The 16,533-nt window shown below is 39.5% G+C and overlaps 1 protein-coding gene across 2 annotated transcripts in view; it reads right to left on the bottom strand.

Annotated features, from left to right (window-relative positions):
* Window positions 1-807: 807 nt before the first annotated feature.
* ELOVL6 (ELOVL fatty acid elongase 6) overlaps window positions 808-16,533 on the bottom strand; it is a 168,369-nt gene continuing 152,643 nt past the window's right edge. For both annotated transcript variants that reach the window (XM_023548580.2, XM_003410398.4), the window contains 2 exons: window positions 13,970-14,121; window positions 808-4,341 (listed from right to left, as the gene is read on the bottom strand). In XM_023548580.2, coding sequence (XP_023404348.1) covers window positions 3,917-4,341; window positions 13,970-14,121 — 577 coding nt within the window. In that variant the 3' untranslated portion in view covers window positions 808-3,916. The remainder of the gene's footprint in view (window positions 4,342-13,969; window positions 14,122-16,533) is intronic.

Here is a 16,533-nt window from a genome sequence, read left to right as displayed (position 1 = left end):
ATTAAACTGGAAACCTTGGTGGCACAGTGGTTAAGAGCTACAGCTGCTAACCAAAAGGTTGGCAGTTCAAATCCACCAGACTCCTTGAAAAACCTAGGGGGCAGTTCTACTCTGCCCTATAGGGTCACTATGAGTTGAAATTGATCGATGCAACAGGTTTTTTTTTTTTTTTTTGGTTTTCCATTAGATTATACAAAATCCCACTCATATGAAGTTTCTGACTCAGTCTAGATCTACATTAGTAAAGAGAGGTGAAGAAGTGAGGGAGATACGATCAACCCTTTCTTTCCTTTCAAGCATCATATATGTATGTATTTCCCTTCGCTCTCCCCCCATCTAATTTTTTGTAGTGGAGGGTGATACCCTAACTGCCATCAAGGTGATTCGGACTCATAGTGACCCTATAGGACAGAGAAGAACTGCCCCATAGGGTTTCCAAAGCTATAAATCTTTGCAGAAGCAGACTGCCACGTCTTTTTCTCTCGACGAGGCTGGTGGGTTAGAACCACCGATCTTCTGGTTAGCAGTCCAGAGCTTTAACCACTGCACCACTATGGCTCCTGGAGGGTGATTAGAAGGATGGGAATAAATTTTTGGAATAACAACATCAGTCCATGATTTTAATTTGGTACTCTGGACCTGGCTTTGGATGGGAATAATGTAGTTGTTTTTGTCTCATAACCCATCCAGAAGATTCAGGTAAACCCCTCTGCCACATGAATAGTGTATTGCTCACTAGATTGTTTTCCATCGCAAACTCATGGCTGATGCTCACGCCCTGTGTACAAAGTCGCATGTATACATGTATAAGAAATCAGGGTTCATTTTTATTCAGGAATGATGTTTTCACCATACTGGGACTGGAATGCAGTGGAACATCTTCAATAGAGAGATAATCTATTGCAGCACAGTGGGGCAGCTATAAAAACTTGCCTGCCCAAGTTTTCTGGAATGTTAACTGACAGCAGGATTATCTATGTGGCAGTCGATTCTCTGGTAGGTTTCAGATTTGCCATGGGATTGTGATCCAGCTTCATATCTTGATACAATTAAGCAGCTGAGATGTTTAAAAACATGGTACTAAAACCGTAATACCAGAATTTTGATTTTTAAAATGTGTTTTTTTTTTCCTTCCCATGATAAACATCAGAAATGCTTTTAGATATATTTAGCTAATTTAAAAACTATTTATTACACATTCAACCTGTAAACAAAAATCCTAAATAATTTCACAAGTGAACACAAGTACAAAATCATTACCAAGATGGAGGTGCTTTGGAACCATCATTTGGGATCTATTTAAGGGTTCTGCTCATTGCCTTATTCTAACTTGCATTAAAGGATCAATAACAAATCACTGAATTAAATAATTAAATTAAATCAACCAGATGAGCCTCTAACTGGTCCCTCAATTAAACTCCAGTTAGCTATTATTTTGCCTTTTCCTCATTTTAATTATTCGGCTCACTTTCTGTATAAGGAAAAAAAGGCTTATTGCACAGTATCATGTATTTTCAAAGCTCAAAATAACATTATTCGAATCCTACAAATCTATTAGTTGTTTTTTATCGAGGGACCGGTCTTTTCAGCTCATGTCAGTTTTTACCATAGTAATAGTGCATTCCACCATCAACTGTTTCTCATCCATGAGCCAACGTCAAGTCATCACAAATTGTCCACAATAATTTAACACAGATGTCGCAGCTCTGCTCCCTGTCACACCTTCTCCCAGCTCTACCAGCCATGACTTGGTTTACATGGACTCTTTGTTCATTGTTCAAGCCATTCACACAGAATGGAATAAAACTTTTTTCTTTTTAAATTCCACACATAAACGAGGTGCTGAAAAAGCCCTTGTCATCTCTGACAGAAAAGCAGAGCAGCTCTGTTTCATGAATGACAGCACAATTAAAGCTAAAATAATATAAAAATAATTTTGAAAAAAATCCCTTTTACTGTACACTCTCAAATAAAGCCAGGAAACAAACAAGTTTCTTTTTCTGCTAGCCAGAAAATGTGTTTCTATTCATTTAGGCTTTGAGGTTCAGTGTACCCCACATCTGTATGCATATATGTGTGGTTACGTGTGTAATCTATGCAATGTAGGAGCCCCTATTCTTTTCATCTAGTTTGTCCAATCATTAAGCTACTTAACCAATTAAAATACTATTTTATCACACTGGATGACTTTATGTAATTGCTTCTGTGAACTACTAGGAACGTTTTACATATTTATTTGGCTTGCGAAGGATTGAAATATCATAGGTAATATAATCTAGCTTTTTTTTTTTTTTTTTAATATGGCTCTTAAATTGATTTTCTGAGTTCCAGAGAGAAAGTCCCTTTTAAAAAATTTCTGAAGCCGACTTGAAGCAGAATGTCTTCTGATGTGGTCCAAAAAAAAAAAAAGATGAATATTTTACCCCATTTGAAACTATAGTAAGTCTATAGGGGGCCCTTGGTTGTCAACTGTTTCAGCCAAACTTGCCATGAAGTGTTTGTTGAAGTATCTTCGCGTGGCCAGCAGAGGGCATTTTAAACACCTCCACATTGCTTGGGGGAGCAAATGCAGAAACACAGTGTTCACACGTGTCAGGAAAAGCCTTGTAGGATTCTTTTTGAAAAGTCACAAAAATGCAGAAAATATGGACTGTATCACAGGGTTTCATCTGGAAGGTTATGCGTATGTGTGAAGTCAGATCGGGAGGAATAGACATATTGACTGTTGAATAGAATCTCCGGCTCATCTCTCTCCCTCACCATCTTTTCTCAGCTCCGGAATGGTATTACACTGAACCTCCTTTACAGACAGTACAGAATCCATTTCCAAATCGTTTGGTTGAGTTCTCTTAATCGAGTTTTTGTCTGATCTATTCTGTATTTACTCTCCTGTTACAAAAGCCTGGGGCAACCGGATAAAGGCTAATACTTCCTATCTCATTTAAGAGCAGAAACTGCAGTTCAGTGATCGGAAAAGATAGAGCTGCCCCTTTGGGAACTGGGTGACAAGGCTTCCATCCTCCCAGGAAGAACCCTGAAGAGCATTCTGCCCCGTTTGGCTTGGGCAAACTCACTAGCCTGAGGCTGTGCCCCCAAAAAACGAAAAACCTGTATAGGACAGAGTAGAACTGCCCCATAAGGTTTCGAAGGAGCGCCTGGTGGATTCGAACTGCCGACCTCTTTGGTTAGCAGCCTGTAGCTCTTAACCACTATGCCACCAGGATTTCCAGAGACTGTACGGTAAAAGGAAAATATTAGTCCTTCTCTAAGTTGAAACATCATTGTTTACATCCAATTTCTTAATGGGTGATTAAGACATCTTTTGTGAAGGTGGGGAGAGGGGCTACAATGGCTCACTCTTCTTTAAAAGTTTTTGATTTTTTCAAAAACATTTGTTATTCTAGCTATACACCCAGTGTCTCTTCCATTTTTATCTTTGCTTTATTGGCTCTGGTTTAGTGTTGAAAAAGAATAGGAAGGATTTTATGTGTATGTGTGTGTGCTCGCACAGTTTTTTAAATAAAATTCTTTCATCCTTAGAGAGATGTAACAGTAAATACATTTTTTTCATACCGTGTTAATAGCCTTTGTTTGCCTTCTGTTTCTCTTTCTCTCTGCCTCTGGCTCATTTTTGTTCTCATTTGTCATAGAGTTGACAGATAACGAGGGGATGGGGTCTTCCAGCAGCTGTCCTTTGAGATGGAGGTGAACTCAGTGAGTCCTCACCAAAAAAGGATCATAAACTTACTGGGTTAAATCAACCTAATTATCCCTAAGCTGCCTTGGGTGTTGTGTTTGCTCGTATGTTTTGTTTTGTTTTAGCTGCACCATATGTGATTCCTTGTGCCATTTTCTTTTGTCTATTTTTTTTTTTCCTTGATGACCCTGAGCTACGGCTTCCTCCTCAGTTCGAACACTATTCAGCTTTCATTGTTTTCCTCATTTTGCCGATGTAGGCCTCAAAGAAGAAATGGCAGAAGAGCACAAAGTAGCTGAGGTACATGAGTGAGGACCAGAAGATGTTCTGAAAGTGAGAATGACATTGGTCTTGCTGCATCCAGGAGAAGACCAGATAGTTAATGACACAGCCCATCACCATCTGAGTGATCTGGGACAAGGTGATGAACATGGCAAACTTCCGGGAGACTCGGAAGCCCGCCGCCCGCAAGGCATAGTAAGAGTACATCACGGCGTGCACGCCGTAGTTCATAGTCATGAACCAACCACCCCCGGCAACCATGTCTTTGTAGGAGTACCAAGAGTACAGAAGCACAGTGATGTGGTGGTACCAGTGCAGGAAGATCAGCTTCTGCTTCCTCAGAATAATGAAAATTGTATCTCCTGAAAGACAAAGAAGAAGAAAAATGCACTTGAGTCCTTTGGCCATCAGATAATGAAAATTTCTATTATTGCAAGAGAGTAGCCATCTTGAGCTAGCACTTGAGAGCCAGATTGTTATTGTTGCTGTGTGCCATCAAGTCGAATCTGACTCATAGCGAGCCTATAAGACAGAGTAGAACTGCCCCAGAGGGTTTATGGGAGCAGACTGCCAGGTCTTTTCTCTGGTGCAGCAGCTGGTGGGTTCAAACCACCAACCTTTCAGTTAGTAGCCGAGCTCTTAACCATTGCACCACCAGAGCTCCTTTGCGAGCTGGGATGATTAGGATTGAATCCTGGACCAGCATTTACTCGCTCTGTGACCTTGAGAAAGTCACTGATCCTCACTAAATCCCAGTTTCCTCTTCTGAAAAATGGGGATAATAAAATAAGCTCAAAGTGAATTTACCACCTGGCACATGGTAAGCATTCAATAAATGTTACTTTTAAGAAGGTATTTTACATAAAATCCTATTAATTTTTTTATCTGGAAGGGTCATCAGCAATCATGTTCTCTCTGACCATATAGTTTGGAAAAATACCACCTGGAGAAATCAAGTGACTTGTCTCACTCAGATCAGGTATCAACTGAGAGAAACAGACTAGAGGCCAGATGCCCAGCAAAATGTTCTTTGGCTTCCCCAGAGTAGTAATACCATAACTGATCTTCAGTACATGACAAAAGCACCCCTCAGACACTTATCTTTGTGAGCTCCTGTAAAATGTGAAGCCTTCCCATATGGCCACAAGGAAAGTAACATTTAAACAGAAGGCAAAAACAGAAAAAGAAATAAAAGACATTTTTCACGTATACGTTTGCTGAAGAGGGTAAGAGGAAAATTTTATACCAATGAATCAAGTGATTAAAAACTGGAAATGACACCAGTTTTTGTGGAATTAACTGTGAGAAAGCTTCCCAGGGCCTATCAAATTTTTTTCTGACAATATCCCTTTGAAGAAACAGAACGCTGTTTCTGAGGTAGGAAATATATATTAGTAGAAGCTAGAATTATGCTCAGATAGATTAGTATCTACCTACCTTGGCATAATTCTAGCTTCTACTAATACATATTTCCTACCTTAAAAACAATGGCCTTTTTCTGTAATAATTCCTTGAAAAGCCTAAGGATTCTGGAAAATATATTGTAAAACAGTTATATAAAGATGGTTAAAGAGCAAAATAAATTAGGTGTTTCCCTATCAAGGGCAAACACAGTAAAAATAAACCCAATTCCATCAACAAATCAAGAAAAAAGGGGAAGAGATGCTTGAACGTGGGACAGAAACAGGATTTATGCAGGTAAATGCGTAATGTTCGTTCCTGTCTCTGTGATTATCAGACATGGGAAAATCCAACGTCCTTTCTGGCCTTAGGTAAACTCAAACTTGATGTCTGGTTGCACTAGAAGGTCCCTCTTCTTAATCTGAAATTTATTTAAGCACAAAGGGAACTAGTGAAGAGCTAGTGAAACCACACTGTCTTATTTATCTCTCTCATACTGCATGGACACGCTGCAATGCTTGGCCCTAAGGAAGGGCTGAGGATGCTGGGCCTCCAAAGGACCTTTAAAGGTCCTGAAGGCCATCACTGGAATAATACAGGTGGAATCCAATACCATTTGCAGGAGCTATTATTTACCTACTGGATCATGGTTCTTTCATGTTTGTTTAGAAGAGAAAAGGAAAGTTGCCAGTTGCTGTGTTTCTGAACCTATTATAATATTCTCACTGATGTGTTCTTCTCTAGTGTGAGATGCCTGCTTTTTATAATGCCTGTAAATGTCAATGACAGGCTGATACTGATGGATGGTGATTGTAACTCCCACAAGTACATTTAAGGGACAACTGGTATCAGGAGACCTGAAGTCTACTTCTTAGTGTTAAACTGCTATTTCTGCGTGCCTGTGAAAGACCCACTATTTCTGTATAATTACTACTCTGTAGTAATTCTGTAGGCCTGACTTTATTCACAGTGAAAAAAAAAAAGACAGAAGTCCAAGAAGTGGTATATTAAATACAAACTTAGTCATTCATTAATATCTAAACACATGGTAACAAAAGTTTTTTGGCTTAAAGTAATAAACATTTCATTCTCTCTAAATCTTTAGATTTAATTTAACTCTATCATCACTGTCTGCATCCCCTACTATGAAATAAATATTAAAATTTTATGGTCTAGAGAACAATTTCTATGCCAGGAAAGTAGCAGGAGACAAAACATGAACCAGATTAGAACGGGCTAAGGTAGAATGGAAAGGGGATCATACATACGCCTCTGGAGTTGAAAGAATTGCTTTTTGCTTTTCCTGTCTCGGGGGGCAGGGTGTCTCAGGCTTGATCTGAGGCACACTGTGGTTAGGTGCCGTGGAGTCACCTCTGACTCATAGCTACCCTATGGACAAGAGAATGAAACACTGCCCAGTCTGGTGCCATCCTCACAATTGTTGCTATGTTTGAGCCCATTGTTGCGGCCACTGTGTCAATCTACCTTATTGAGGGTCTTCCTCTTGCTGACATTCCACTTTACCAAGCATGATGTCCTTGTGCAGGGACTAGTCCCTTCTGATGACACCTCCAAAGTATGTGAGATGAAGCCTCGCCATCCTCGCTTCTAAGGAGCATTCTGGCTGTACTTCTTCTTTTTTTAATATACAATTTTATTGTTGTTATTGAGAATATACACAGCAAAACATATACCAACTCAACAGATTCTACACGTACCATTCGGTGACACTGATTACATTCTTCAAGTTGCGTAACGATTCTCACCTTCCTTTTCTGAGTTGACATAAATTCACTGCCCCTTAAGTTTCCGATTTCATCTTTAAAGTTGCTGTGGTCAATTTGATCCCATTTGATCCCAGTTCTTAAAAGAGCATAATGGTCAAGGCAAACATTTTTTACTAGTTAAGCTAAATTATTGTTTGGTTTTAAGAATATTTCAGGAGATGTTTTTGATTTAAGGCTTAAAGATTATCTCGGGACAATGGTTTCAGGGGTTCATCCAAACTTCATGGCTCTAGGAAGTCTGGAGTCCATGAGAATTTGAAATTTTATTCTGTATTTTTCCCTTTGTGATCAGAACCCTCCTTTGAAATCTGTGATCAAAACAATCAGTAATGGTAGATGGGTACCATCCAGCTCTTCTGGTCTCAAGGTAAAAGAAGCAGCTGTTCATGGAGGCAATTAGCCATACATTCCATATCCTCCTTCTACTCCTGCCTTTCCTCCTTCCTCTGTCATTCTAGGCAAGTAGAGACAAATGGAGCCTTGGATGGCTGCTTGCAAGCATTAAAACCCCACACACTATGCATCAAAGTAGGAGGTAGAACAGAGGCACTAAACATGTTATTAGGCCAATTAACTGGGATGTCCTGTGAAACGGTGACCCTAAAGCTCCAAACCAAGAAACCAAATCCCATGAGGTTTTTGGTTGTACACAATAAGCTTCAGCAGCTACCTTTTTTTTTGGTCATTGTTTTAAATATATCTATCACAAAACTTTTGCCAATTCAACATTTTACAGGTGTATGACTTACTGACAGCAATTACAATAGGGTGTACAACCCTACACTTAATCAATACAGTATTTCCATCACCATCAACACCCCCCCCCCACTTCATCCCTCCCTCCTGCCCCTGGCAACCACTAATAAGCTTTATTCTCTATAAATTTGTCTTTTGTTGTCTTTTTATATAAGTGAGGTCATACAATATCTGTCCTTTTGTGATTAACTTATTTCACTCTGCATAATGTCTTCCAGCTCCATCCATATTGTAGCATGTGCCAAGACTTCATTTCTGTTACGGTTGAGTAGTATTCCATTGTACGTCTGTACCACATTTTGTTTATCCATTCATTTGTTGTTGAGCATTTAGGTTGTTTCCACCTTTTGGCTATTGGGAATAGTGCTGCAGTGATCATTGGTGTGCAAGCCTCTGTTTGAGTCTCTGTTTTCAAGTCTTTTGGGTATATACCAAGAGTGGAAATGCTGGGTCATATGATAATTCTATTTTTAGCTTTCTGAGGAATTGCCACACTGTTTTCCACAAGGGCTGTACTATTTTGCATTTCCACAAGCAATTGGTTAGGGTTCCAATTAACCCATATCCTCATCAACATTTGTTGGTTTTTTCTTCTTTTTTTAATCTTAGTCATCACAGTGGGAGTGATATGGTATCTCACTGTGGTTTTGATTTGCATGTCTCTGATGGTTCTGATGCTGAACATCTTATCATATGTTTGGTGGCCACTTGAATGTCCTCTTTGGTGAAATGTCTATTCAAGTCCTTTACACATTTTATGATTGGGTTACATGTCTTTTTGTTAAGTTTTATATATATTTTGGCTATTAGGTTCTTATTAGATATATGGTTTCTGAATAGATTCTCCCAGTCAGTAGCCTGTCTTTTCATTTTTTTGGGTAAAGTCTTTTGATGAACAAAAGCTTTTAATTTTTATGAGGTCCCATTTGTTTACTTTGTCTTTTGCTGTTTGTGCTTTTGTTATTATATTAGATGATCCATTGTTAAAAGCTAGGCCTGACAGTGTTGCTCTGCTTTTTCTTCTAAGAAATTTATAGTTTTAGTTTGTACATTTAAGTCCCTAATCCCTTTTGAATTTGGTTTTGTGTTTGGTGTGAGGTATGGATCCTGTTTCATTTTTTTTGCATGTGGAAATTCAATTTTCCTGGCACCATTATTGAAGAAACTCTTATTTCCCCATCAAATGAATTTTACACCCTTGTCAAAAATCAGTTGATCATAGATGTGTGGGTTTATTTCTGTACTCTTAATTCTATTCTATTGGCCTGTGTGTCTATTGCTATATCACTACCAGGCAATTTTGATTACTGTAGCTATATAGTCTGGCTGTACTTCTTCCAAAACAGATTTGTTCATTCTTCTGGAAGTCCATGGTATACTCAATGTTTCTAGTTACTTGGTTGGGGAGGAGGGGAGTGTCATGAAATCTTCAAAATAAAATTAATTTGAATATGTGCGCGGGTAGATGGAGTAAAGAAGATGAGGATCTCCCAATAATGGTTCTGGAGCCTCTCAGAAACGCCACTGTAATGCCATATCAAAGTCAGTATCCCAGGAAGGCTGCTGACTCAGAGAATGGTAAACTCCCTCAGGCAACAAGGTTCCAGAGGGACTCGTTGAGACCGCTCATGGTACTTCTTGATATTTCAGTTGACATATAGATTTTTTTCCTCTGGAGAAATCACGCATCACATTTGATTTGTCATGAGCCAGGGTCGTGCCAACCATGGTATTTATAGGCTTGCCAGACACTACAGCATCACCCAGAAATGCAAACTATCAGAGGCTGTGTATTTGGTGCTGGCCAATCAGTCTTTTTTGCCAAAGGTCCAGCTAGCATTATGTAAATGATTTTGGCCAAGTATATGCAATAGGACTTTTGAATCTTGAACATTTTAGTCATGTCACCTCTTTGAGCTACTTTCTGGTTCCTTTTCTCTTTACCATGATTTCTCTAGCACTGGTTCAGCTGTTTTCAGTCAAGAGCTAGCTTTGCAGGGAGGGCGTGGTGTTCCTTGTACCCAGGTTTGCCTCCTGAATTATACCTTCTGCCCGTGTGCCTGGTAAGCGAAGGTCTCTATGCAGCCATGGAGAAGTCCAACAACATTTGGAAGCCCCAGCATGCTCATGGCCACAAAGAGACACAGAGTACCTACTCTGAGTGTGTAGTTTTTCACAGATGGCTGTGCTCCCCTTTGCAGAGTTAGCTGGAGCACAGCTGAGTCAGAGTTTTCGAAAACAATGACAAGCCAACTGAGCAAGGACCTAGACTCAGAGCAGATGTTTCCAAGTTTTAACAAAACCAAATCTCAGCAGGTTTTAATATAATTCAAACAGTAGGCGCTCAAAGATTTTGACACACAAAGCAGGTTAGTGGCTCCCTTCTTCTCACTTGTTCTAGTAGATTGTAACCCTATAATTCACTGAAATAAGCTCATTGTTTCTGCTGAAACAGAAAGCCCTTCTTGCTATCAAGAGTTTAGTGAAAACTGCAGGAATATGAGTTTTTTTTTTGGGAAAATACAGCTTCAGTATTGAACATGAAGAACTGTTCTTTATTTTCCTAAGCTCTTTTCTTTCTGGTGTTCATATGGGAGTCTAAAAAGTTAGATAAATGAAAGGTAGGACGTAGGGCCTAAAAATAAGAATAGCTCTAAATAATCTAAATGGATAAATCTTTCCTAATTAAATGCTAGTGAAAAGGTTTTCTATGAGTGAAACACTGTGAAAGAATTTAACTTACAAAATGAAAGAAGCCATCCAAGCAACCTGTTCATTTCCTAAATGAAGACTAGAGGGGTAACTATTTCAGAGACACTCAAACTGCACAGGTTTTTGGATCTGTTTTGACTCAGCAGTTTATCTCTGGTAGGCCATTGTCAAATGAGCTCCACAATATTTGAAAGAAAATAAATCTTATTGTAAAATTGAGAAAAGGTACTCAAGATATAAAAATATCTGTATAATGGATCTGAAACTGCCTGAAGAATTTGTGTCACTAACTAACTAGCCCCCCTAAAGAACTATGTCAAGATTAGCATATGCTCCCCACCCCCTCAGCTCTTCGGACCATTGTCAACAGTATCATTCCAATTTTAATTGTGAAGGGATGGATTATTTGGTATCCAACCTACAAACTACTGTGGTAAATTAGGCTTCTGCAGGGAAAGGGATTATAACGTCAATGGTATAGCATTTCAGTCAACTGCAAGTGGTAGACTTGAGTTATAGATCCTTCTGGGCTCAAGAGGAAAGACTCTGTTCAGTTATATTGTCTGCTGTGGTGAGGAGTCCTGGTGGCAAAATGGCTAAGCGCTTGTCTGCTAACTGAAAGGTTGGTGGTTTGAACCCACTCAGCGGTTCCATGGGAGAACGACCTGGTGATGTGCTCCCATAAAGATTACAGCCTAGAAAACCCCATGAAGCAGTTTTACTTTGTCACATGGGGTTGTTATGGGTGGAAAATTGACTCGGGAGCACCTAACAACAACAACAACAACATGGGGTAGCAGAGACTGGCACATTTGTGCCTAGATTAAGATACGGATGATTCCTTAATGTCATCAAGATCAACAAAATGAGACACAGGATGATAGCACTAGTATCTCTGAGTTTTGAGCTAATAGTTCTTCTCTTGTAATCCTATTTCCATCGACCACCCTAAAAATTTGACTTAAATTTAGAATTCAAGTAGAAAGCGACCATTGTAGGTAGTGTGGGATGGCTCCTCAATGAATGATTCCTCCAAGAGGTAGAAAGGACTATTTTCATTCTCAAGCCCCTTAAATACAAATAGAGAGCTAGTTTTTCCTTTGCAAGCTGAGGCTTATGGGCCAAAAGTACAAAAAAACCATTTCTGATATTTTTTGGTTTTGGTTTGTAAACATTGTTGAGAGTAGTAAGAGTTGGAAACCCTGAAAGAGTTTGAGGATAGCGTGTAGAGGAAATACGCTGTTTCAGGCATTTACCACATTCCTATATTTGTAGTTGTATTAAAAAAGATCAAGAAGGGGATTAAAGAGGATACTTAAAATACAACAGTGTGGAATAAATTAAAAGTCGGGGGAGGGTGTGCATGTTTCTCAGCCTGCATAATTTTCAAACTTTAATAATGCATGGATTTATTTTAAGGAAAAAGTCACAAAACCCCAAGAATAAATATTCTCAGACCAACCCCAGTTTCAGAACAAATGCGCTGACTCAGAAACTCTATGAATCTAATTTACATAACAAAGTTACTGTGAGAGAAATATATTTGACAAGATAATTTTTTTAAAATATTAGCCATAAAGTGAAAACTCAAGATTAATATATTCTCAAACACATTACCCATTGTAGTCAAGTTGATTCCGACTCATAGCGACCCTATAGGACAGAGTAGAACTGCCCCATAGAGCTTCCAAGGAGTGCCTGGCGGATTCGGACTGCTGACCTTTAGGTTAGCAGCCATAGCACTTAACCACTAGGCCACCAGCATTTCCAAAAATATTCACGATGAAATTTTGAATTCCTAAAAATATATCTGCAGAATTTCCTGCATTGTTTGCAGATCCAAGTCTGACAATCACTGCTCTAGCTTAAGATTTTGGACCTACAGTCTCAATTCAAGTATAAAAAAATAGCTTCCTGGGGCCTGGTTCATAACATTCACATAATAAATTTCCTTTTAGATAAAGTAACCGTTCTATTCCACCACTGTTAAAAGCCTGGCCCATGGTAGGTACTTAATGTAAATTTATTGAATAAAGGAATGAATTCATACTAATGCATTTCACTTTAAGACTGTGTGTGTGTGTAACAGTGATCGAGTTATTTTAGATTAAGTAGTGGCTCATCTTCACGCTCCTACCCCTCTTAGGAAAGATTATCAGAAAAATGTTTTCTTCTGCTGCTCTTCCTTTGTTTTTAACCTGGTAAGACGGTGGTCACACCTGTATTTCAAGCCAACTGCTAGCTAGTCATAGGCAACAGATGTATAGCACCCACTGGAAAGTGGACAGGTAGCTAATCCACATATCGGAGACCTCATACCCTATATAAATAGACACAGAACGTGAACTAGGGGCATCTTACAGAAAGATCGTTGATAGCTTATGTTATAGGTGACTTAATATAGGGGAACTCGGGATGTGTTATAAATATTATAAGTAAGGGTTTTGAATTGAATACGTATGATTCTTAACTCCAGATTAAAAAAAAAAAGACAAATAAATAAATAAGGAGCCCATAGCATGGCAAGGCTATCTCCCTAAGAATATATACCAGTTTGTGGCATGGTGGCCAGCACTGCTCACAGATAAACTCAGCTCATCATCACCAGCGGCGCCCTTTTTCTGGCAATAAAGGTATTTTCCTAGAGAACTATACCTGTGTCAACTCCTTGCCATTTACATTTTTCACTATATCTGCTAACCTGTGCCGCTCTTATAGTCAAGATCCATACAGAGTTGAGGGAAAAACCTTAGGAGTCTACAAATATGGCTAATATTTTCTATTCTAGCAGGTGAACTACATTCTCCTTCCCCAAGGCCCATCCCTTTGATGATAAAAATCAAACAACGCCAGAGACCAGCCCTTAGCATTTGCTAATGAGAACATGAGGAGGCCCAAATGAAAAGCTTAACGTGCTAATCTCATTCTTAACTCTAGAGATGAAAGTGTATTGAGATATGGGACTTGGATATAGCTTCATTGCTCTTTTTCCCCCATATTCTAATATTAGTTCAGCTGTTAATGGGACTTAGAGAAGGGGCTGTGTATATTTTATAAGCTGCTGGAAGTGTATTTTCAGTAGTGCTTAAAAACCTGCATGGTCTACGTAAACTATTTTGCTTTTAATATACACAATGTACAATTATTTAGAAGAAGGGAGGGAGAGGAGAGAGAAAATGAAAATGGAAGTCAATTAAGAATCCAAATTCAATAACTGTAACTTTCCTGCAACCAACAAAATAGGACCTTAATTTTTTTTTTTAAGACAGATATTATAGATATGCAAGTAGCTACAAAGTGACAGGGAGAAAAAGGAAGGCGAGAAGACACTCACCTAATTCAGGTGCTTTGCTTAGCACAAATGCATAAGCCCAGAACTTGCTGACAGGTCCATTGTAAAAACCCTGGTCACAAACTGACTGCTTCAGGCCTTTGGTCATCAAAATGTACACCATATAAGCACCAGTTCGAAGAGCACCGAATATACTTCATAATGAAAAGAGAAAAGAAACAATATTCAGGAAAATAATTTCACTTCTGACATTAACTATACTTAGAAGACTGGGTTGCCATTGGTGGGAAATCGGCACAGATGGAATCACAATAAATTTGCATTTACCCCCAAAGCATCCTAAAATCTGCAAGCAAGAGCTAATAAAATTTTTCAGTGCTTTTTTTTTTTTGTTCTGAAGACCACACATGAAACCATTCATTCTTCATCAGTGTCCCCAAAAGAGGTCATGAAAAGCAGGTTCAGAGCCAGAGCAGGGTTTCATGATGAACTTTGGTGATCTCTGTATTTCAGATTGAGAACGATCCCACAGGGAGTGAGATGGGGTTTCTGTAAGCTCTGTCCTATGTCCAATCATTCCGGTTCTATCCCCTGAATATCTGTTTATCTCTTTAATCCAACTCTTCCTCATCTGGACTGGCTTAGTCAACCCAGATGTCCATAGCCTCTCCTTGGATTTCTCTAGCAGCCTTCACACCACTGTCCGTGGTTACTCCTTTGCCTTCTCTGTTGTTGTCACAGAGTCAATTCTGACTCATGGTGACCCCATGTGTGCAGAGTAGAATTGCTCCATACAGTTTTTAAGGCTGTAATCTTTTGGAAGCAGATAGCCAAGGCTGTTTTCTGAAATGCCACTGGGACAGTTTGAACCACCAACCTTTCAGCTAGTAGCCATGTGCTTAATTGTTTGTGTCAACCTCCCTCTAAATCTCCCTCAAAGGCTAGCTCTCCTATCCCTTCTTCAGGTGCCTCAAGGAAGCCTGCCCAGAAAGACATTAGTGCTGACTCGTCTGAGCTCCGCAGAGCCATGTACATACCTCTGCTCTAAAACTGTTTTCAATGCTCTGTAATGTGTTTAGCTCTGCATAAGCATAGTTGAAAATATGGAAGAAAAAAATGAAGAAACTGTCATATGAAATTTTTGTCAAGGAACTGGTAAGGAAACAGGAGGGCATCAGCTCTGGAATGTGTTGTGCTCAGTAATGCAATCTCAAGTGTGGGAGGACTTGGCAACTGAAAGGAGCAGCCTTCATGACGTGAATGACCCCTTTAAGTGTGTGCCCCAGAGTATGCAAACCACAGGCGTGACTGGCTGGGTGGGGTGGTGATGTTCTTGCCCATCCCTTTTTGCCCTAAGGGGCAGCATCCCCTTCCAGGTTTCAGAAGACAATTAGGAGATAAACTAGGTGACAACTGTTGAATTGAGTGGCAGTCTCATCAAATTGGAGGAAAAAAAAAAACACAAAAAAACCAACCCTGTTGATGTTGCCTCGATTCTGACTCATAGAGACATCATGTATTACAAAGTAGAACTGCTTCATAAGTTTTCTTGGTTGTAATCTTTATAGATGCAGATAGCCAGGCCTTTGTTCTGTAGCACTGATGAGTAGGTTCAAACCAGCAACCTTTTGGTTAGTAGCCAGGTGCAAACTGTTTGAGCTACTCAGGGATTTTTTACATTATAGATCCTGTTTAATCCTTCGGTGGCTTCCCACTATACTTATAATGAAACCTCAATCCCTGACCAGGACACATAAGGCTTTTAACAGCCTGTCTCTCCCCCATCTCCACTCTCACTTTGCCGTTCTTTTTCTGCTCACATAAGCCAATCATTCCATTACTTACAGTTCCTTTCAGTTTCCTGCCTCAGGGCCTTTGCACATTGCTATTTCCTCTGCCTAGTGAGCTGTTCCCCTTGTTTACTTCACGGCTGGCTCCTTCTCTTTCTCTTATCTCAAAGGAATCTCTCCGTCAGTGGAATGACCTCAGACTTTACAGTCAATAAACTCTCCTAATTTGGGAGAGTGATGTGGGGAACTGAATCTGCTTATTCAAGTCAAGTAAAGGAGGCTTTTTTATTCCCATCTGAACTGATTTTTCTGTTTTGTCTTTACCTTACCATGTGATGGCTAAACCTTAATATGAAAAAGTGCCTTTGTCGTAAATTAAGATATTGCATCTTGACCAATTTATTAGCTGCTATGGAAATTTAAAAAAAAAAAAATTTTATGCAAAGTAACATGGGAATGTGGACATGGCATTTCCACTGAGTTTATGTAGCAGACACTGCTGGTTGCCTATTCAAGAGCCAAGACCCTTCTGTCTTCCCCCCAAGAAAAGTGACCTTATCTCTAACTCAGGAGTAAACCTTGATTATCCAAACTAGTTCCAGTAATCCCATTTCCCTTACCAGTGATTTATATTAGTGTGAGCGTGTGACCCAATTCTAGCCAATGTGATCTGAAGAGAGGGCTGCTGGGGGCCTTTGGGGAAAGGGTTCCTTATTCTTTAACAGGTCTGCAACTGTAGCCGTCATCTTGTAATCAAGAAGGAGCTAGCTTGAGGACCAAGCCAAGTCACAGAGGATGGCAAACTAGTCCTTAAAG

This window comes from Loxodonta africana, chromosome 5 (genome assembly GCF_030014295.1).
Source record: "Loxodonta africana isolate mLoxAfr1 chromosome 5, mLoxAfr1.hap2, whole genome shotgun sequence".
Taxonomy (NCBI): domain Eukaryota; kingdom Metazoa; phylum Chordata; class Mammalia; order Proboscidea; family Elephantidae; genus Loxodonta; species Loxodonta africana.
Note: the sequence above shows the minus strand (reverse complement) of the source record. Positions and strands in the feature narration are given on the sequence as shown.